Raw genomic sequence first — 21,863 nt, forward strand, 5'->3', positions numbered from 1 at the left:
ATATGTGGTTGCTAAAGCAGGTTTGACTGTATATTGTACGTTGATATAATTATGATATCCAATACATAACATAAAATTGGAAATGAAAGGTATAAACCTGTTTAAAGAAACCTATATCATGAGCCTCAGCAAGTCATGCATATATTCCATTTTTACTATCGTTAAAACACCTTCCCAATGTGACTAAACAATATTATGCTCACAATGAAAAGCCATTGACGTGCTGTTATGGCTTTCTTTGTTTTGAATGTTAACCTCATTCCATTATTCACTTTTTAAGTGTACTTGGCAAATGGTTAAACAAACAAAAAATAGCTTTAATCCTAAGAAATAAACTGTTTAACAACAACATGTATTTCGATTTTGTTCTCTGTTATCTTCTTTTCGTTGTCTTGCTGACTATACAACTTTCGTTTAATATCAATACTAAGCAATTTCACATAAATGCAAGAGTTTGAAGCATAGATTAAAATATACAAGTGTACACAGGCGCGTACACAGGGGGGGGGGGGGTGTTTGGGGGTTAAACCCCCCCCCCCCCTTTGGTAATTTTTTGTGTGTAAACCCCCCTAAATTTCTCTAAACCCCCCCCCCCCCCCAACGGAGCAAAATGTCAAATTTTCAAATTTCGAGACCAAAAAAAAAAAAAAAGAAGTGTCCTCTTACCCCCCCCCGCTTATTCAGCGGCTGGCTGAGTCGTTGCGAAATTTTCGGCCCGATTTATAAATGTTAAAACCCCCCCCTTGAAAAAATCCTGCGTACGCGCCTGAGTGTACACAAACGAGAATAAGTTAATTTTCGATTATGATTTACTGGAGGTTATTACCCCTGTTGAGTGGTCAGGGGAGTGTTTCACAAAGACTAAAATCGACTTAAGTTTGAATTGAACTATGGCAGGCTATTCATGCCTCTAGTTCCTGGCATTGGTTTCTCAAGCGAAGTACAAATCCTGGTCACAAATCTACATTTTTTATATTTCATTATTGCAGGAAAAAATATATCTAACGATCATAATTTCTAAGGGTTTTTCCATCTGATTCTACATCTGGTTCAAGACTTTTTAAGGGCATAAATTGCATATCGTAGTATAATTCCAGGTCTGAAATATAACTTAAGTTTACAATGTAAATAACTGTTTCTCTTTACAATGAACTATCATAATGAAATTCTGTAGATTTGTGACGTCCCTTGAGAGACCAATGATGAGAGCAACCAGTGTCATGAATGGTCTGCCATAGTCTTTGTGAAACACCCACAGGTAACTAAGATGAAGAAAATACCTCAGTATCACAGCCTTTACATACAGATTTAAAAAACTGAGAGGATCAACGACTTAAAAATCTCTGAAGATACTGCAAACAAGTGCACTTACACACCCCAAGAGGACCGATCAAGGCCAGTTGAGCTTCAGCATACCTGTAATAATGATCTACATGTCTGTGTTTGTGGCAATCTAGAGCTAACAGTTTATTGTTATGATAATCTAAGGTAAAGCAGGGCTCCCACTTAGCCGAGTTGGAGCCTCGAGTTGTGGCGAGCTGGATCGATCTTATGGCAAGCCGTTTTTATCATTAAAACATATTTCTTGATATCAAAAAATAATTTTACGTTGTAAAGCAATGGCAATCCTTGATATCAAGAATTGAATTCGTGATATCAAGAATTGAATTCGTGATATCAAGAATTAGATTTCGTGATATCAAGAATTCGATTTCGTGATATCAAGAAATATTTTTTAATGATAACACTGCTTGCCATAAGATCGAGCCAGCTAGCTCGCCACAACTCGAGGCTTAAAGAGACAGCAAGTGAAACTCCTCTGAGCGAGCAAGTCATTCAAGTAATACCCATCGCATCTCGTAAATAGTCAAACAATTTGGGTCCAGCGTGTTTATCTTCAGTTCACTATCTGTGCATAGGCACGCCCAGATCCCTGTTTGTGACTATCTAGGGTTAACAGTTCACTGTTATGATAATCTAAGGTTTTATACAGCATGTCAAACTCCTGCAACAAGTGAAGTCAAGTGAAGTCGTACAATTGGTTTCCACTTGATTGTCTTGGAGTTCATGATCTGTAATAATCCAGTGTTTAGTAGAACATGTGCTTGCTTCACCATCCAAACATGTATTCCAATGTTTTACTGACGACATTGCTAGACTTCTGAGGGGTCCTACTCTCTTGGACAACCTGAATATAAAACAAGAAGAGAATGAAAAATCATTGGTCTACTACGACAGCAACACGACACATTGATAAAGTTGCTATATATATTAATTTTTGTCAAAAGTTTTTCACAAAGCATTTTGAATTGAATTGAATTGGATGGAGGCTGGTATTGTCTGTTTTACAAAGTAATTAGATATTTACATTATAATACAAACATCATTATACAAAAGCAACAGTGGCGGATCCAGGGGGGGGGGGGGGCCCGGGCCCCCCCCCCCTTGAGAAAAAATTCATGTAAAATCACATGACTTTTTTTTGGGGGGGCGCGCAAATTGAAAAAAATTTGAGGACCAAAAAAAAAAAAAGTGCTCTCCCCCCCCCCCCCCCCCCCCCCCCCCCCCCCCCCCCAACTGAGCGACTTTTCGACCGGCGCGATTTTCAAATTTTCGGGAGCAAAAAAAAAAAAAAAAGTTGGGCCCCCTCCCCTAAGAAATCCTGGATCCGCGCCTGAAAAGCAATGTAACAAAATAACAATGCTAACATCACAAAGCAATCTTATAAACTATTTAGAAAAATGTATCGAAGATGTGGATAAATAGATATCAAAATAATTAAGACAATGTCTTTAAATATTCAATGTTAAATTCAAACTGAGCATGTTCACAAAAATTAGGCTTATTGCAATTTTTTTTAGTTTAGAGTAAACTATTTTGGTACACAAGAATTATAGGGCATACATTTCAATGACAGATATACGTATTTATGTCATGTGATTCTGTATATGTGGGATAATTAAGATGAAAATCTAGACATTTTTTTTGTCCAAAGCCAGTGAATGCACAATCGATCCCAAATGATGTCACTGGAGTTGCTGAAATGGTTCAACCAGCTTCAAAAATTGTATAACTTTCTTTGAAACTTTGAATAGTTTACATTAGAACAAATCTTAGAGATCTATTTCTGCTAATTCTTTCCCTGTCCTTTGTGCAATGTGTGGTTTTGCCGTTTTGTTTACCTGACCGCTTCATACAATACTGTGGAGTTACAGTGCCATATGTGTGTTCCTTAATCTCTTGCTTTTTAAAATTATACCTGCACTTAACACTATTCATCCAAACTCTCTCATTCTTTCTATTTTTCTTGTGTGCCTCGGAATAAAATTGTCTAGATAGACGGCGCTATATAAATGCCTATTATTATCATTATATGCTTGTAACTTCATCTCTTGCTTTTTCTATACATGTACTGATTTGGACAACTTTTATCAATGTCATGGATATGCATGCTTGATAAAATGAAAGATAAATCAATAAACCAAATCAAGGAGGCGCGATAGCTCATTTGGTAGAGCAGTGGTCTCGCAATCCAGCGACCTACCAGGTCCCTCTGAGAGGACCTAAAGCCGTTTGTACTCTGGTTGCTTACTAACAAGCATTTATGCTTTCTTAGCAGTCAGCTAAAATAACCACCACCAAAACATACCACAAAAGAACACCCCCCAAAAAGATCAAGTCAAATCAAAATGTCCTTACCTCATGAGGGTTACTAGCCGCCTTGTACGCAGCAGTGAGTGGTCTGATAGGAGTCCTCCTAACAGCCTCTGGTTCAGCATTCTGTGATACCAATCTCTTAGCAGGGGTGATGGGTGTGTCCATGCTACCGGTGGTGTTCACCCCGTAGGAGTCTGATGTACCCCCACTCATTACCCCCTGAAAATAAACACAATGAATGAAGAAGGTTGTTACGATGTAAGGCCGCATATTCAATGTTCTGAAAAGGTGTTAACAATCATATCTTAGTAAGGGTGGGAAGGGAGGGGGATTTCCTGGTTTTTTTAGTGTAAAAAGTAGTGTCATACATTTGCAATCAATAATCCATTTATTAAATTAAATCCTATATCAGGCTCTTAACAGGGGTAACTAAAGTGTGTGTCTATGGTACCGGTGGTGTTCCTCCCAGTGGCGGATCCAAAGGGGGGGGGGGGGGGGGCGGGTCCCCTCCCCCTGAGAAAATATACAGTTAAAAACATGTTAAGTTTACCTTTTTTTTTTTTAGATGGGCCCCCTTCCCTAGCGCTCAAGGGGGGGGGGGGGTGCAATTTGTTGAGGGCCAAACAAAAATGGAAGTGCTCACCCCCCCCCCCCCCCCTTCCGCTTATTCACAGGCTGGCTGTATCGCCGCTAAGTATTTTCTTACGATTTGGGTCCCCTCTTTGGCCCCCGCCCCTGGTTCCTCCCGTAGGGGTCTGATGTACCCTCACTTAGTAACCCCATGATATGAAAATCAACAATGAAAGAAAGAAGGCTTGTCATACAACGGAACATCAAATCCATACCACAATGCTAACATCCTTTGGCAAGACGGTACTCTACATTTGCCACACTCCACCCAGGTGAGATAAAAGGTTACCTGAGGGGTGTTTCGTAAAGCTGTTCATAAAGTTATGCATGAATTTTCAAAAAAAAGCCAAATGGGATGCTCAATCATTTTTAACTGCATCAACTAAAAGTTGAACTGTGCAGATGTAGATTAACATTCTTATCATAACAAACATATTTTATGAAAAGCATATTTTTTGCCATAATTTAATTGAGGTTATGGGAAATATAGTCATACTTTGTTAAAACATCAAGAAAAACGTTGGGCATCCTATCTGGCTCTTCATTTTCAAGTCATGCGTAACTTTACGAACAGCTTCATGAAACGCCCCCAGGATTACTATTATCATACAATCCATGACATACCTTATCTATACAGGGGGTGACTCCAACCATGACGTTACCTCCGAAGACCTTGCCGTTTTTACTCAATGCTTTCCTGGCCTGTATATGAGAGCTGTACTGTATATGCATCCAGTTACCAGAGCTAGCAACCTACAAGGCATACAGAAACAACAACAAATATATAAATAGAGTTAATCTTAACTGCATGAGTTCTATGTACAAGAGCTGTACTGAACATGCATCCAGTTTTCTGAACTAACCACTGACAAAAAAAACAAAAAAAAAGGCAGTGAACAAAAAAAATCAGAGAGAAATATATGTTTATTTAACTCTGTGCTCATTTCTTTGTATCGAACCAGAGGGTATAATCTGTCGTAAAATTTAGGCTGAAAATGGATCGAGAATTAAACTCCACAACATGTTTCATTTTGTAAAGTGCTATAACCTTATAATATCTTTATCTTTATCTAAAGTCTTTTAATATTAAACACCCTCATATTATTAACAACTCTCACTTTTCTTTATGTGCCTTTGAGCAAATTCAATTCAAATAAATGCTTTGATTTAATAATGATTTTATATTCTAAGCTTGGTTGTATGACAATTGCTCCTGCGACAATTGCTCCTACGACAACTGCTCTGACACTAACCGCGGACCCAACACGATACCAAACCCTAACCTAATCTAAAATCTAACTTTGATGAAATAAAACCCAGAGCAATTGTGTAAGGATTAAATGTCGCGTCATCTCCTAACTCACCACATGTGAAACTATATTGCCGTACTGTGAGAACTGCTGAAGAATGTAAGACGTTGCTGCTGACTGGAAACTGAGAGGGTAATAGAGACAACAACAAAGAAAAGTTATAGCAAATACTATACATGCACATACATGTTCATGTGACCTCATAAAGCTCACATACATGTTCATGTGACCTCATAAAGCTCATATACAAAATAGAGTGCTTCAGCCTCATTCAGCTTTATTCCCCAATAGTCATATGATCTTGGTACTTAGTACCTGCTTGGGTAATCCCTTTGGCAGCTCACTCAGGAAGCTAAACTGGGATGGTAGGTGAGGCGGGTAACTGCAAGGGGTGCCATGACTATTGCTGGAATGGTGTGTGGACAAAGCACTCATTAATTTACAGTAAAATATGCTAAGTAAGGTGCAAGTAAAAAACCAAGCTAGTAAACTTATACTATGTGAGAGCCTACAGGGGGCTGCATCATTCTGATGGAGGATAGAGCAGCCTCCTTGAAGTGGGTTACGGTATTCCTTTTGCAGGGACTGCTCAATGCTGCTGATAAAGTCATATGGACAAGGCTAGATGCACATGGAGACAAATGGACCCACAACTGCATGGCAAATCTTTCATTTAGATCCTACGGTGGTATTCTTGGAAGCGGACTAACTTTAGTCCATGGTTTAATCCACCGACTAAGTGGAATGCCAAGTGTCCATATGAATATATGTTTGAATAATTTGATATGTCCCTAAATAACCATGATAACATAATTATATTAATATAATTACATTTTGTTTATTAATTATGTTATTACATTTTGTTTTAATTTAGTGACAGATTAAATTATTCAAAAACATATTCATATGGACATTTGGCATTCCATACTTAGTCGGTGGAGTAAGCCAAGGACTAAAGTCAGTCCGCTTTCGAGAATACCACCCTACATGTTTTACCATTCACACAGCGTAAAAGACAATTTCTATTCCAATCTGTAGCATAATTGTTTAATTCATGTCTTACCCAAATATTGTGTTAATATAATAATATATTCATGTCTTAACCACATATTGTGTTAATATAATAATATTAAAGAAGGTCGATGAAAATAGACTTCACACTTTTGAGATGGCATGCCTCAGGAGAATCATGGGTGTGACCAGATTTGACAGGCTAAGGAACACACACATACGAACACAACTGAATATGGAAGAAACCATCATCGACAGGGTTGCCACAAAAAGACTGAGATACTTTGGACATATCAACCGAATGAATTCAAAAAGATACCCCCACATCCTTCTCAACGGAAATGTACATGGCAAACGCCCAAGGGGAAGACCAGCAAAGAGATGGACAGACTGCATCAAGGCGGACTGCAAAAACAGACAAGTTGACTCCCTGACTAAAGCCACTAGGCTAACAGAAGACAGGAAGGTGTGGCAAGCCATGGTGAAACAGAAGCCATCATGCATCCCAGTGATGATGTGGACGGCTTAAGTCAAGTAAGTCAATAATATATTCATGTCTTACCCAAATATTGTGTTAATATAATAATATATTCATGTCTTACCCAAATATTGTGTTAATATAATAATATATTCATGTCTTACCCACATATTGTGTTAATATAATAATATATTCATGTCTTACCCAAATATTGTGTTAATATAATAATATATTCATGTCTTACCCAAATATTGTGTTAATATAATAATATATTCATGTCTTACCCAAATATTGTGTTAATATAATAATATATTCATGTCTTACCCAAAAATGGTGATCCAGGTATCATCTAATTCATCTTCTGGCAAAATATTCTCCCTGCAATAATAAAACAAACACAAAAACATGGTCTCTAATATAGCACAAACATAAATATGGTAAAATGTTTCGATAATGATGATGACGACGATGAATAATATTCTACTTCAATTTCAGAAAAAGATATAGAGGAAAAGTTACAACTATGTTGTATGATTATTAGTTTCATATTAATTCTGTTTCACTTTCATTCTGTCAATCAGTTTTTCTTCAATGCAAGCTGTTAGATTTCATCACCAATTTTATTTCCTTCCTTTCTATTTACCTCTTGTTCAGCAAAGTAAAAGGAAGAAAGGATTCTAAAATACTATAAACTACTGATTTAAACGACTGGATTTTTTCTCTTGAGAAAACTCACCCCTGTGTATAGAATGGATCAACCTGTGGCGGTGATGGCGGTGCCTGCATTGACCATTGGTTGGACTGAACCATTGACTGTTGGGAGGGGGAAAACAGACGACTGGCAGCAGGGGAATCTACAATGAAGAGAAGAAAGAAAATCACCACATACATGTAGCTACTGAATTTCATTATAGCCTTTCTTGTACAGTCCACACGTAAAGTATTTTTGGTTAGTTTCTTACAGTCCTGGGGGTGTTTCACAAAGATCCCAAGTTAAACTTAACCCTAAGTTGGACTGTAACATCATGGAGAGCCATTTGTATATTCAAAAGCAAAACTTGAAGTATTTTAGACTTTTCATAAATTCCACATCAAGAATATGAAACCTCCCATGATAATAGAACATATGAATGATTTGAATCAACATTTTATGCCTTTAAAAACAACTTTAACACAATATTTTCAAAGATCCTAATGGCTTTCCATAATTGTTAAGTCCAACTTAGAGATAAATTCAACTTAGGATATTTGTGAAACACCCGTTTGGAATTATTAAATAATTAAAGAATCATTAATATCACATCTAACTTCTACATAAAGGCCCCTACCATAAAAAACACATCTACATGTACATGTACATATACTGGCAACAAACTGCCATTTCACTTTGTCAAACAATGGAAAAATACCATAATATAGCAAAAATAAATGATAAGGATTTACAATCAATACATACCTAATTGTCTTGGTGTTCTTGAAGGCGCTTGAGTGAAATCCAACTAAAAAGTGAAAATAGGACACAATCAAATATTACTCCATAATAATGGCCCACATTTCATTTACAATGTTCATAAAAGAAATCCTTGCACATGGCCAAATGATAAGCAATTTTTTTTTCTATTAAAGGACAAGTCCACTCAAAAAATAACTTACTTTCAATAAAAGCAGAAAATCAGACAAACCAATCAAAAAAAGTTTGAGCAAAATGGGATACCTAACTAATAAGAAAGTTATGAAATTTTGAAACAGTATGTAAAACTTTGGAACAATGAGAATCACAACACAAATTGCCAAGATGGTTATATGTTTGTCGTCATGTCCATGGCCGTAGAAAACTGTTTATGTCTTTCTGTAAAATCAAGAGCCACTAGTTTCTTGTAGGAAATGCGTTCAACAGAAAACCCAAATTGTGTATACCGGTATTCTTTTATCAAAATTTGTCTTAAAACACTTCTTCTTCTTTTTTTTTTTCTTTTTTTTTTTTTTTTTTTTTTTTGGGGGGGGGGGGGGGGGGATGTTTGCGGAATTGTGACTTAAATGATATTCTTTTTCACATTATGATACAATTTAAGTAACATTTTGCCATTCAATTTTTGGCAAATTTGGGGCTCCCAACCATTTAGAGGGGCTTTAATATAGTTTAATGCAAATGTATATACATTATAGTATTTTTGACAAGAAATCAGAAAGCATTGGGTGGTATTCTCAAAAGCGGACTAACTTTAGTCCAGGATTTAATCCACCGACTAAGTATGGAATGCCAAGTGTCCATATCAATATGTTTTTGAATAATTTAATCTGTCGCTAAATTAAAATCAAATATAATAAAATAATTAATTAAAAAGCAATACAGCTATATTAGCTATTATGGTAATTTAGGGACATATCAAATTATTAAAAAATATATTCATATGGACACTTCGCATGCCATATTTAGTCGGTGGATTAAACCATGGACTAAAATTAGTCTGCTTTTGAGAATACCACCATTTTGTGCTGCCACTCACCTGTCTTCTTTCTGGTGTATCAAAAACAGCAGGGCTCCCTCTGTGGTCTTGAATAGGATCATAGAGACCAGCTACCGGTGGGGCATTTCCTTTGTCTTTGGGTGTGTGTGAAACCTGTGAAGCAGTCCTGTAGAGAAAGACAGTGGTATAGAATTAAGGTTCTGTTGAAGGACAGACCATTAAAGGCATCGTTTAACATTGTTAAATCTGAGATACATAACGCTACCTGTTATCAGTGTCTGTGATATGGTGTGATATTGAAGCCCTTCAAAAAATGCGCTTCAAAATGATCATAAAGTGCCTCAAAAAATTAAAAATCGTTGTGTGACCGGTTTTACCATACTCATTTCCCCCAATACAACACAGTACAATAAAAGACATTTCTATAGCGCTCTTACAAACTAACTTTCACAGCGCTATACATAAAAGTTATCAAAGAATCTATTGTTGATCATGGTCAAAGAGGAGAGTTTTGAGACATTTTCGGAAGACATCCAGCAAAGGTGCTAATCGAAAAAAATGCAGAAGCTTATTCCAGAGTCGAGGAGCACATGCCTGGATGCATTGTCGCCAGCTTTGGTGTACATGTATGTGCGAGGAACGTGTAGCAGGGTGCTGTCAGTACCCCAATAGACTGTAGTGTTATAAAATCATAAATATTTTGATAACCAGACAGGGGATCGGTTTGTAAAAGTCATGGGATTCCTGACTGACCCTAAAGGTTTATAATTATCATTGCAGCTGCAAGCATGTGCTAAATCCAGGATTTTGTTTCAGAATCTGAGCCAATGTTACTGAGTCACTTTAAGGCTCTGTTGACAGACAGACATACAGACAGGCAGGTCATTAAAAGGAAGGAATCTTCAAATACATCTCTCGCATTTATGTCCTGCAATCCATTATTACAAGCTGTTCCTGATGGGTCATTGATGAGCAAGCCTGGTGAAATGTACCCCGCGGCCAAGAGGAACTAAATATCACATTCCTCCATGTACATACATATATATTAAGGATGCCATGTACAGTCAAACCTGTCTATAAAAACCACCCAGGGGAGACAAGACAAGTGGTCTTTATGTACAGGTGACTTCAGTACATGAAACCATTTACAAGGGAAACAAAAGATGTGGTGTCTGTAGACAGTTGGTCATTTTATACAGGCAGTCGCTAAAGCAGATTTGACTGTTTATTGAGGGGTCAGTGACACAAAGACGTAACTCCATTTTGGCCATCTGGAGAAAAAGTGGTTTATGTGTCACTGAGCACTTGGGCCTTAAGTCTATGTTTTACTAGCCATTGACTAGCCATTCTTCTGAACATTTTGATTTCAAAAAGTCATTATGGCAAAATATGGAGTTACGTCTTTGTGTCAATGAACCCTTGTTATGTTGTAATCTGTGAGAAATCTACATACCTTGGTGTCTGCCCGACACGACTATCACTGGAGTCTGCTCTGTGTAGACTATCCCTCGGCCCAAGGGTCGAAGGGGTCATTGACCTGGAAGGACTTCTCAGCAGTGACCTTTGTCTCCCTAGAGCAGGCTGAACAAACACAAACACAGAATATACTATAACTATGATGACATTCAGATGACTGATTACAATTTAGTGATACAGTCATACCTGTCTATAGCGACCACCCAAGGGAAACACAACAAGTGGTCTTTGTGGACAGGTTCCTCTGGTACATGTTTCAATGAGAAACAATTTTCAAGGGAAACAACAAATGTGGTCTTTGTAGACAGGTGGTCACTAAAACAAGTTTGACTGTCAGTGTTTGAGGCTTCACTCAGTCCTGGATGTATATAGTATAAGGTTATAATAGGATTTGGATTGAAAGATTGGTTTCGTTGTGTGTTCTGAATTACTTTCAACTGGCTTCTATTTCAATGAAAATCCTACATGTATGGTTTCCCATTTTTAGATTAATTTCTATTGTCATATAAAATATGGAAATTGTGTACACCTTGTTTCTGTCATAGTATTTTACTAGGATCTGTTTTTGTTTCCTCTTTTTGAAATTTGTATATGTTTGTTGAACATGTAAAATTCAGTAACAATTAATCTGTAAAGGTTGAGAGTATTAAATAAAATAAGTCTTGAAACTTGAAAAATGCTGGACAAATTACCGAGACTGCAGGGCTCTGATCTCCTATCAGAAATGCAGGAAGAAATTGACTTGAGAGGCTTCCAGGGAGACTAGTTGAGGAAGACTGTGGTGACCCCAGGGTCATTGGTTCTGGGCCTGGATTCAATAAAAGAGATAGAAAGAAAAAAAAAAATCCTAATTATCTGCATACCGGTATAAGCAGAACTTAGTCAAGGGGGGGGGGGGGGGTTCAACTCTATTCTAAGTTTGACTTATCAATTATGGAAAGCCGTTAGCCTCTATGAAAATATTTTGTAAAAGTTATTTTAAAAGGCATAACATGTTGATTCAAATCATTCATATAGTATTAATGACTGCTTTGAGAGAAATAGTTGTTTTTATACGCTCAAGGGAAGGTTAGAATTGTGCTATTACCCGAGGCTTGCCGAGGGGAATAGCCCAATTGTAACCTTCCCGAGAGCGTATAAAAACAACTATTTCTCGAATATTAAAGCAGTCATTAATACTTTTATATGCCGAAAAAAAATAGACTAAAAAATAAAAAATAAAAAACACTTTTTTTTTTGTCGAAGGTGAGAGTCGAACTCTTGCGTACTGAGTGATGCACCTTACACCAACGCCTTACACCACTCGTCCATCGCGCGCTGTTCACATGCTTGGCAGTTTTGTACAATATATACATTAAAATGGATTGAAACCGGCTTCGGCGTGATGAATGCTTCGCAAAAGGACCCTTCTTTTACTTTTGCAATGCATATTGGCACGAACTTAGATCAAGATCTATCGGCAGATGTTGTTTTTTTGTTTTTGGAAGTTTATTTTCGTCTTCATGTCAACAATGCAAGATAAAATTGTCGGTAAGATCGATCGAGATTCAATTGTATTGAAATTACCGACCAATCCTTCGCACACATACGGTATCCTCCATCGCTCAAACCATTTTTTAACATGTAAACCTATGGGGTAACCATGGAGGCTGACCTATTTTTTTAATAACCATGGTTATTAAAAATATTAAATGTTTTATGCATGGTTACCAGGAATTTTACAGGAACAGTTGAAGTTTATGAATGCAATTTCGACCAATCAGATGGCTGGATTACTTAAGTGAGGTATATAATATTTTCCAGGGCTCGAATTACCCACCGGCAATCGGCAATTTGCCGCCATGCCCCTCTCACTGGCCGGAATGCCCTTTCAAAATCAAACCGTTTGCGGCCACAATATTTTAATCCACAAAAGTTTTGCCGACATTATAGACTTAGTCTAGTCTAGTCATCGTAAGCCAACCCGACTTGTAATGTTCAAAAAGGTTTTGTTGCCCATACGGAGCTCTAAAAACAATGATAGTCGGCAAGGTTTTGTTGCCCCTCCGGAGCTCTAAAAACAATGATAGTCGGCAAGGTTTTGTTGCCCCTCCGGAGCTCTAAAAACAATGATAGTCGGCAAGGTTTTGTTGCCCCTCCGGAGCTCTAAAAACAATAATAGTCGGCAAGGTTTTGTTGCCCCTCCGGAGCTCTAAAAACAATATTTATCGGCAAGGTTTTGTTGACCCTCCGGAGCTCTAAAAGTACCGGAAGGTTTTGTTGCCCCTCCGGAGCTCTAAAAACAATGATAGTCGGCAAGGTTTTGTTGCCCCTCCGAGGCTCTAAAAACAATAATTATCGGAAGGTTTTGTTGCCCCTCCGGAGCTCTAAAAACAATAATTACCGGAAGGTTTTGTTGCCCCTCCGGAGCTCTAAAAACAATGATAGTCGGCAAGGTTTTGTTGCCCCTCCGGAGCTCTAAAAACAATAATTACCGGAAGGTTTTGTTGCCCCTCCGGAGCTCTAAAAAAAATAATAGTCGGTAAGGTTTTGTTGCCCCTCCGGAGCTCTAAAAACAATAATAGTCGGCAAGGTTTTGTTGCCCCTCCGGAGCTCTAAAAACAATATTTATCGGCAAGGTTTTGTTGCCACTCCGGAGCTCTAAAAACAATAATTACCGGAAGGTTTTGTTGCCCCTACGGAGCTCTAAAAACAATAATAGTCGGCAAGGTTTTGTTGCCCCTCCGGAGCTCTAAAAACAATAATTACTGGAAGGTTTTGTTGCCCCTACGGAGCTCTAAAAACAATAATTATCAGCAAGGCTTTGTTGCCCCTACGGAGATCTAAAACAATGATAATCGGCAAGACTTTGTTGCATGCCCCTACGGAGATCTAAAACAATAATTATTGGCGAGACTTAATTTCCAATATGGAACTCCTAAATTAATTGGCGGGACTTAATTGCCGATACGGAGATATGAAAGAATGTCTTCATCCAAATGACTGAAACGTTTGGCACAAAAACCATAATGACTCAGGCTTAGATTTTCAATCCATCCTTTTTATTTGAACCAATCAATATCGGGAAGTTTTGTTTACCCATCGTTGGTTCAACATCTTTACTTCGCGTTGTGACCTTTTTTGGTGCGTTTTCACAGTTTTTAATCAGTGAAAAACTTGGATTTTTCTCGGGAGGAGGGTCTGGAATTAAATCAGAAAAGGATTAAAAGTCGAGATAATGGTACAAAGAATCGTCTTCTTTCCCATACGTTTTAATTAAAACGTCATAGCTTCCGCCCATCGCGTGGGAGGGGTGTGAATTGAGTTCAGAAAAGGATAATACCGGTAGTCGAGATCGAGACGAATCGTCTTCTTTCCCTAATAATTTATTAAAAACGTCTAAGCTTCCGCGCTTCCCTTGGAATTCAGAAAAGGATAAAGAGTCACGAACGGTACAACGAATCATCTTCTTTCTCTAATAATTCAATGAAACGTCAAAGGGGGAAACTCCCCCCCCCCCTCCAGCTCCCTCCCCCCCAATTTTTGTTGAAAAGCATTTTAAAGAGAAATAGAAAGAAAGAGAGCAAGAAAGAAAAAATAGTTAACTACCAGTTTCTCAACAAAATAAGGTATCAAAAATTGCTCATCTGATCGTAATTAAACGCCTAAAACCCCTGAGCTTCCGTGGGCTCTGCCCCCGGGACCCAACCAAGGGCCCTTTGGCAGGCCTCTTGATACTCATCTGACCGTAATTAAATGCTTAAACCCCTGAGCTTCCGGGGGCTCTGCCCCCTGGACCCCACTGGATGCTACTCTGACGGTAATGTAATGCTTTAAACCCATGGGCTTCTGGGGGCTCCGCCCGGCGGACCTCACGCCAATCAGTATCCTGCCAGTGTCACAAATAAGGTATAAAAATATGTTCATCTGACCGTAATCAAATGCCTGAAACCCCTGAAATCCAGGGGTTTCCGCACCCGCGACTCCACCAGGGGCCCTGAAGCGGGCCCCTGAATGCTTATCTGACCGTAATTTGCCTTCAACCCATGAGTTTCCGGGGGCGAACAAGGTATCAAAAGATGTTAATCTGACCGCAGGCACGTAGCCGGGGGGGGGGGCAGTGGGGGCGCCCCCCCCCAAAAAAAAGCCAAAAAAAGAGAGGAGAGAAAAGGAAGAGGACGTATGAAGAAAAAGGAGCAGACAAAAAACATTTTTGAAATTCAGACAAAGAGTCGAGAACGGTACAACGAATCCTCTTCTTTCTCTAATGATTTAATGAAACGTAAAAGCTTCCGCGCTTTGCGCGGAGGGAGGGGAACTGTATTCAGACAAGCAGGCACGTACGCAGGGGGGGGGGGGGGGGTTGGAACGTTAAACCCCCCCCCTTCGGTTTTTTTTATGTCTGTATTTTGGAGCAAACCCCCCCCCCTTTTTTTAAAAAAAATGAAACACACACACACAAAAAAATTATGCCAATGGCTGATCTAAAAAAGGTGACCTCACCCCCCCCCCCCACCCCTCCCCCCACCCCAAAGGGAACAAAATGTCAAATTTTCAAATTTCGAGACCAAAAACAAAAAAAAGTGTCCTCTTAGCCCCCCCCCCCCCCCCCGCTTATTCAGCGGCTGGCTGAGTCGTTGCGATTTTTTCCCTAAGGAAGAAATCCTGGATCCGCCCCTGGGTGCACATATCCCCCCCCCCCACCTTGAAAACAACGGCGTGAGGTGATTTTACGCGCACTTTCCACGTTGGCCTTAGTGCCCCTTAGGATAGATTTGTGCCCCTTTCAGTGGATTTGTGCCCTCTCAAAAAAAGTGGCCTTGACCCAAATTTGATGTAATTCGAGGCCTGATTTTCTATTACATGTATATCAAGGAGATTTCATGATCTTGATGTGAAATTTATAAATAGTCAAAAATACTTGAATTTTCACTTTTGATTGTTTTATTTTAAGGCTACAAATTGCTTTCCATGATTTTTAAGTCCAGTTCAGAGTTAAGTACAACTTAGGATCTTTGTGAAACACTACTAAAACAAATCTCAAGTCTGATTATACCTGTCCTGACAAATATATACAGGTCTTTTGAACATGGAGATATGCTACTTTGCATACATGTACATATTTAGAACAATGATAACCAATACATTTAACATTATTCTCTTATGCAAAAATGTACATGAAAATTAGGCGTTGTGGCGTGCGCCTGTAATCCAGCTAACAGTGGTATTTACAAACTGATTCAGCCGAGGACACGTCTTTAGGATGGTGACGTTTAAATGTCGGTCTCCAGGCGCAAATAATCATATCTGATTGATACACGTCTGTATTAACAATGCACATGAAAATGCCTTGAATTTTGTCTTGCCAATTACTTTACGATAATAGCGATTAGTTGAGTGTACTTAGGCACGCAGGAAGTTCGCCGAGTTCAGTGACACTCCCACCACATGCCAATTTTCACTGATCGCTATTGTTGATAGAAAGTATCAAGTTGGCAATACGAAGGCAGGCATTTTTGCGTACACCACATATATGTATTTGGGTTACTGACGGAACCAACATTGCATCGCAGACTCTTGTCTGAGCTCAGCATTCTTGTTATGCATTGGTGCGGGCGTGCACCTGAAGTAAGCAATTGAAATCTTAGACCCTCATCAAGTTAATCAACATTAGGGGCGTGGGAGAATGAGGATCGTCCTCATAAACGCAGACAAAATGTGTTTACTTAAAAAATAAGGATTGTCTGCATTTTTGAGGACGTTTTTTTTAATCTGCGCTCTGCAGGTTTCGGATTACCTAACCGCTGGCGATGTGAAAAATGGATTCCCCATGGGAATATAACCCTAGTTCACTGTCTACTTTTATGGGCTGTCCGCTTCCCGAGGATTTATTGCTCATAATGTGAAAGTCTCTGTACAAAGTCAATTTAAAATACTTCAGGAAAATCATTGGGGAATTTGTTTTTCGCATCGCCAATGCGCCAACCCAAAATATGAAACGTCTGCGTAAATGCAGACGATTCTTATTTTTGAGGACGCATCGGTCAACGTTTACGAAGACAATACTCGTTTATGAAGACGATCCTTATTCTCGTACCAGCACCCTTACTGATCAAAGCAATTCATCATTACGGTCGCTAACTTCACGCACACGTGCGCACCCCAACGTCGGTACGGAATGCAATTGTATTGTGCAGCAGTTTGCCGTGAATCTCATGAGAAATTGTAAATTATAAGCCTTTGTTGTTAGGAGAAATACTACAAAAACAATAAGAACATTGATTGACATGAAACAGGTAAGATTTTCTAAGAAACATAACGACTTTTAAAAATCATGACCATTATTTGAACAATTGATGAAGATTTAGACCCTAGAGTAGGCACATTCATGGGGCACTAGAGGGCGCTTCGCTCGCGTACGACAATCTGAATGGCCTTGCTGCGGTGGGTCGGCAATAATCAGCCCAAAAATTGGATATGGGAGGTTGGAAGGATATATCTTTTTTATAATGTTATCCGGTCTTACCCTTAACCATCCTATGTTTAATCTATGTAGAAACAACATGCGAGTATGATAAGAGAAACATCGGGCCCATTACTGAAGTAACTTTTTAAATATTAGCCTAGAAATGACCACCAAACGGAAAAAATTGACATTTTTTCCCGACAAATCTTCATAAAATCTGAGTTATAAACAAGTCACATCTAGGTACACTAATACAAATACGATTTTCTGAAAATTCAGGTATGATTTATTAAGTTTCTTTCAAGTATATTTCTGCGCATTGCAGCGCCAATATTCTACACTGCTTCAAAATCACACTTGAATTTTTTTTTGCAACAAATTTGATACGAGGTCCGCGAGTGTTCCCCGTTCCTTGCGTGTTGAAAGTTTGATAATACATAGTTTGCATTGACTCGCGCACGAAAAAATGGTCGAAAACAAAATGTCAAATGAAGAAATAAACAAGCTTTTGTATAGTTATAAGAGTTCTACCGAGGTTTCTTTGTCGATTCAATTGATTATATATTATAGTCTCAATTAGAATTCAGAATTATCTCACTGAAAAGTTAAGAAACCGACGATGTTCTCGATCTTAGTTATTTTCATTTTGCCAGCAGCCGATCTAGCGTTGTTTGGGCAAAAAGCTAGGCTGCTGCCTTCCCACGCGAACCCTTCCGAGTCCCGCTAAAATGGCGCTCTGCAGAGCTCCGAAGCTGCGTTGATATCGCTGCAAACTCTCAGCCGGCTAGCTCCCCACGAAGGACCATTCGCGGTATGGCGAGAGTGTGTGTGTGAAGTATGATTTTGGATTCGAGAACGCTTGTAATGCAACCGTGCGCGTCATTTTCAGCTGTCGAATGTATACGACCAATTTTATGTACGATTTTTAGTAGGCCTAGAGGTCTACAGATAGAGGTCTACTAATACTTGGTCAGTTTTCTTCTAATCTTATATCTTTGGTTTTACAACATTTAAAAATATAATTTCTTCAAATTTGCTCCTGACTCGGTTCAGACTAATTGTCTGATGTGTTTTCAAGTCAATTTTTTAAATATATTTTTTTGCATGAATTTGCCTACCTAGAGAAGGAAACCGTTGTGTTGTCCCCCATTCACACTTACATCAATACCAACGTATGGGACAATGGTTAACAAGGCAAACGGAAATGGCTGGATGAAGCTGACAAACGACTGAAAAAAGCATCAGTTAACACATATCAAGATAATATTTTAACACATTATAAAAGAGTAACAAATACTTTGTCAAGTGGAAAAGGCATTAGTAGGAAAAAAGAAGAAACATACCTTGTGGTTCCATGTCAAACTCTTTTTTGCCGTAACTTTAATTTCAGATCTCGTTACAAATTCAAAATTTGACAATTTATGGTGTCTTTGAGAATGGAATATTCTAAGAAAAGGGTAAAATTAATGTGAATCCAAAAATGTAGATCGGTATAAAAACAAAAAACTTGTTTAGGCTTTGTAAACAAGAAAGAAAGAATGATAGATACAAAAAAAAACGAGAAGAAAAAAAGAATAGAGAAAGATGAAGTAATTAGGAAAGAGGAAAATAGAAAAAAGAAAGAGAAAGAAAGAAAAAGAGAGATAGAAAAACAAGAAGCAGAATTGATTGAGTCTATACACCTATAACTTTTCGGCAGCCCATTTTTCTTACCACGAAACTTTTTAAAAACAGCTGGACATTCTTTTTTCAATGTTTTCAACCTGACTTACCTTTACTGTCCATGTCTAGACCTGGTATAAATTTCACTTTTATTTGGCCATGTCCTATCTCTATAATAACAACATAAATCTTGTTGTTAGCTGGCGCTATTACCGATATTATTAGTGAATCATTATAGAAATGTTGCTACCCTTAAATGAAGGCCTTGACGTAGCCGAATAGTTGTTTGACACTGTAAAGTTTATTGTAATATAAATCTAACTGTCTGGGCAGATCTTAACAGCTTCATGTTTGTTTGCGTTTCATTCTCTATTTTCTTTAGTTTCCTAGGGTCACATACATTTTATTTGATGTATTATTTTTTTTGAAATAATTAAACCGCCCTCGACATCTTTACAATGATTTACCGCAATAACGCAATCGACGTATATGGCCTACCTATATTTTCATTTCTTCTTCTTTTCATCTTTATCTGCGTTTTCACCTTTCCTCTTCTCTTCACACACTGTCTCTCCCTCTTTCTCTTTCTCTCCCCTCTCTCTCTCTCCCTCTCTGTTCCTCTCTCTCTCCCTCTCTCTCCCTCTCTCTCTCTCCCTCTCTCTTTCTATCTTTCTCTTTCTTTCTCTTTCTTATATCTTCCTCTTTTTTTCTCTCTCATTTCTCTTATGTCGAATTTATTTAACCTCACCTGATTTATAATTTGTCTCAATTTTCGATCTCAGAGTATTTGGTGAAACTATACATACCACTGTTTCTTGTTAAGCTCACCAATGACTGACAAATGGTGTCAAAAGATGAAAGAGATCTGAAGCATTTTGTTTAGGGTTTGCGAAATTATTTTTACAAAGTATTTAGAAATCTATGAAATATATTTAGATGTTTGAATGACAAAAAATGAGTTGTATGCAACCCTGTACATCAACAGGAATCAAAATTTCACTCGGCCTTTAAGGCCAAGATCAAGCATTAAAGACCTTGACCGGAGCGTAAACAACCATACATCCACAGACGGCTAATGAAACACAAAATACAAATACAAGAAAGAAAAAATTAAATACCCTTTCATTACTGAGAAAAATGAAAATTACAGTACAACTGCCGCCCCCTCCCGAATTCGCCTCGGTCAAGAGCCCCCGCGCCGCACGGACTTGGGTGACGTCATTTCGTGTAGACTCGAATTGTTTGCTATATAATTCTTCGCCGCGCGATGTTCGAGATCTACATTGATTTTGCGTACCGTGAATCCTTTCTACTTTTTATCGATTGAAGTTTGAGAAGTTTTGAGAAGTCTTTCTAAAGAGAATGGCTACCCCAGTCGTCAGGGCAGATGCACAAGATGATTTAGTTATGGAATTTGAGTGTGAGGAGGATGGCAGTTGCGGGGAAAGCGGTGAAAATGACAGTGTCAGTGGTAGTAGTGACAGTCCGGACAGTACTGGCAGCAGCAGTGATACCGACAGCGATGCAAGTGATGCAGACGCCGGAGAACACGGGCGTATCGTCGAGTGGGAGTATGAGCCTTTAGGCTTTACCTCGTGGTGAACCTGGGCAAAATGTTGGCGATGCTGGAAGGGCCAACAACGCAAATCGGCTTCATGAAAATGTCGAGGATTGGTAATTAAGACTTATAAGCTTATTGAATTTGTTGTGCATTCTAAATATTTATTCCCCCCCCCCCCCCAAAATTGAAATCAAATACCGTAGATCTCTAGACTCGGTCATAAATGGCATGTCTAATTCTAAAGTTAACTTGTTAAAATGATTCTCTAGATCTATGTCTGCGCACCTAAAATTCGACCTCGATTTCATTACACAGTAAGATATTATTTTTAGAATCATCATTGTTATTCCGTTCTTCATATTCTAATGATTACTGAAACAAAAAAACTCGACAAATTATTCACAAGAACAATTTTTTTTAACGAATTTCAGACGGGCTCGTCATTTTGTGTAGCAAAACTGAAAAGTGCCCATGTCTGCGCACTCACTATTTTGCACGCAATTCAATCAAGCACAGTGAAGTTTCATACCAGGGACAACCCCCTGTTCAGACTTTTCTTTTTTGACAATGATTGAAATTTTCAGGGTGGCAAATGAAACTTGCTAAAACTCATTTTTAATCTTCCCAATTATTTTCACAAATTTTGGTATCTAAATGAATTGTTGAGGTTAAGATTGAAAATTGGTGTCAGTTTGATGTTTTGTTCTATAAATATCGCGCATTTACGTGGGTGCGCAGACATAGGCACTGCCTTGGGCACTCTTACCATACTACGACTACGAGAACGATGTCATTTTTATATTTATCAGGAAGCTGTAATAAAATATTTATAAAATTATAGTAGGTGTATTGATTTTTGTTTGAATCTTTCTGTATTTCAAGGTGTACATGTGGAAGATGTCGTGTGCCTCCATCTTTCAATGAAGGTGATTGTGTCTGTTGTCAGGAAATTGCAGAGGTCAAGGCAGAGGCTGATCGACAGGGTTCAAGTTGTCTGGTGGATTCTGAGGAGTTTGAGCCGGCCATCCTAAATGCGACAACATTGTACATCGGATGGATGGAGTACACAGATAGGTGGCGCCGAGCAGCCAAAGCATTTGGGGACAGGAACAGTGAGTAAGTTATGTTTCTCCTTTTCATCATTTTGGCAAGGGCAACAAAATAA

The 21,863-nt window shown here is 38.5% G+C and overlaps 1 protein-coding gene and 1 long non-coding RNA gene across 2 annotated transcripts; one reads left to right on the forward strand and one right to left on the reverse strand.

The window, feature by feature from the left end:
- Positions 1-1,717: 1,717 nt before the first annotated feature.
- On the reverse strand, positions 1,718-18,918 carry LOC764193 (nucleoporin NUP35). Its single transcript, XM_030993580.1, has 11 exons — positions 18,819-18,918; positions 11,723-11,838; positions 11,008-11,135; positions 9,594-9,720; positions 8,543-8,585; positions 7,823-7,940; positions 7,411-7,464; positions 5,652-5,721; positions 4,912-5,040; positions 3,700-3,876; positions 1,718-2,188 (listed from the first exon to the last, which is right to left on the reverse strand). The coding sequence occupies exons 1-11, from the start codon at positions 18,829-18,831 to the stop codon at positions 2,111-2,113; spliced, it is 1,053 nt and encodes a 350-aa protein (XP_030849440.1). The 5' UTR covers positions 18,832-18,918; the 3' UTR covers positions 1,718-2,110.
- A 1,509-nt stretch (positions 18,919-20,427) lies between these two features.
- On the forward strand, positions 20,428-21,810 carry LOC115927540. The gene is made up of 2 exons (XR_004065714.1): positions 20,428-20,811; positions 21,581-21,810. It is a non-coding gene; the product is annotated as an uncharacterized LOC115927540 (long non-coding RNA).
- Positions 21,811-21,863: the final 53 nt, after the last annotated feature.

The sequence above is a fragment of the Strongylocentrotus purpuratus genome, unplaced genomic scaffold, assembly GCF_000002235.5.
Source record: "Strongylocentrotus purpuratus isolate Spur 01 unplaced genomic scaffold, Spur_5.0 spur5_scaffold_20, whole genome shotgun sequence".
Classification (NCBI taxonomy): Eukaryota; Metazoa; Echinodermata; class Echinoidea; order Camarodonta; family Strongylocentrotidae; genus Strongylocentrotus; species Strongylocentrotus purpuratus.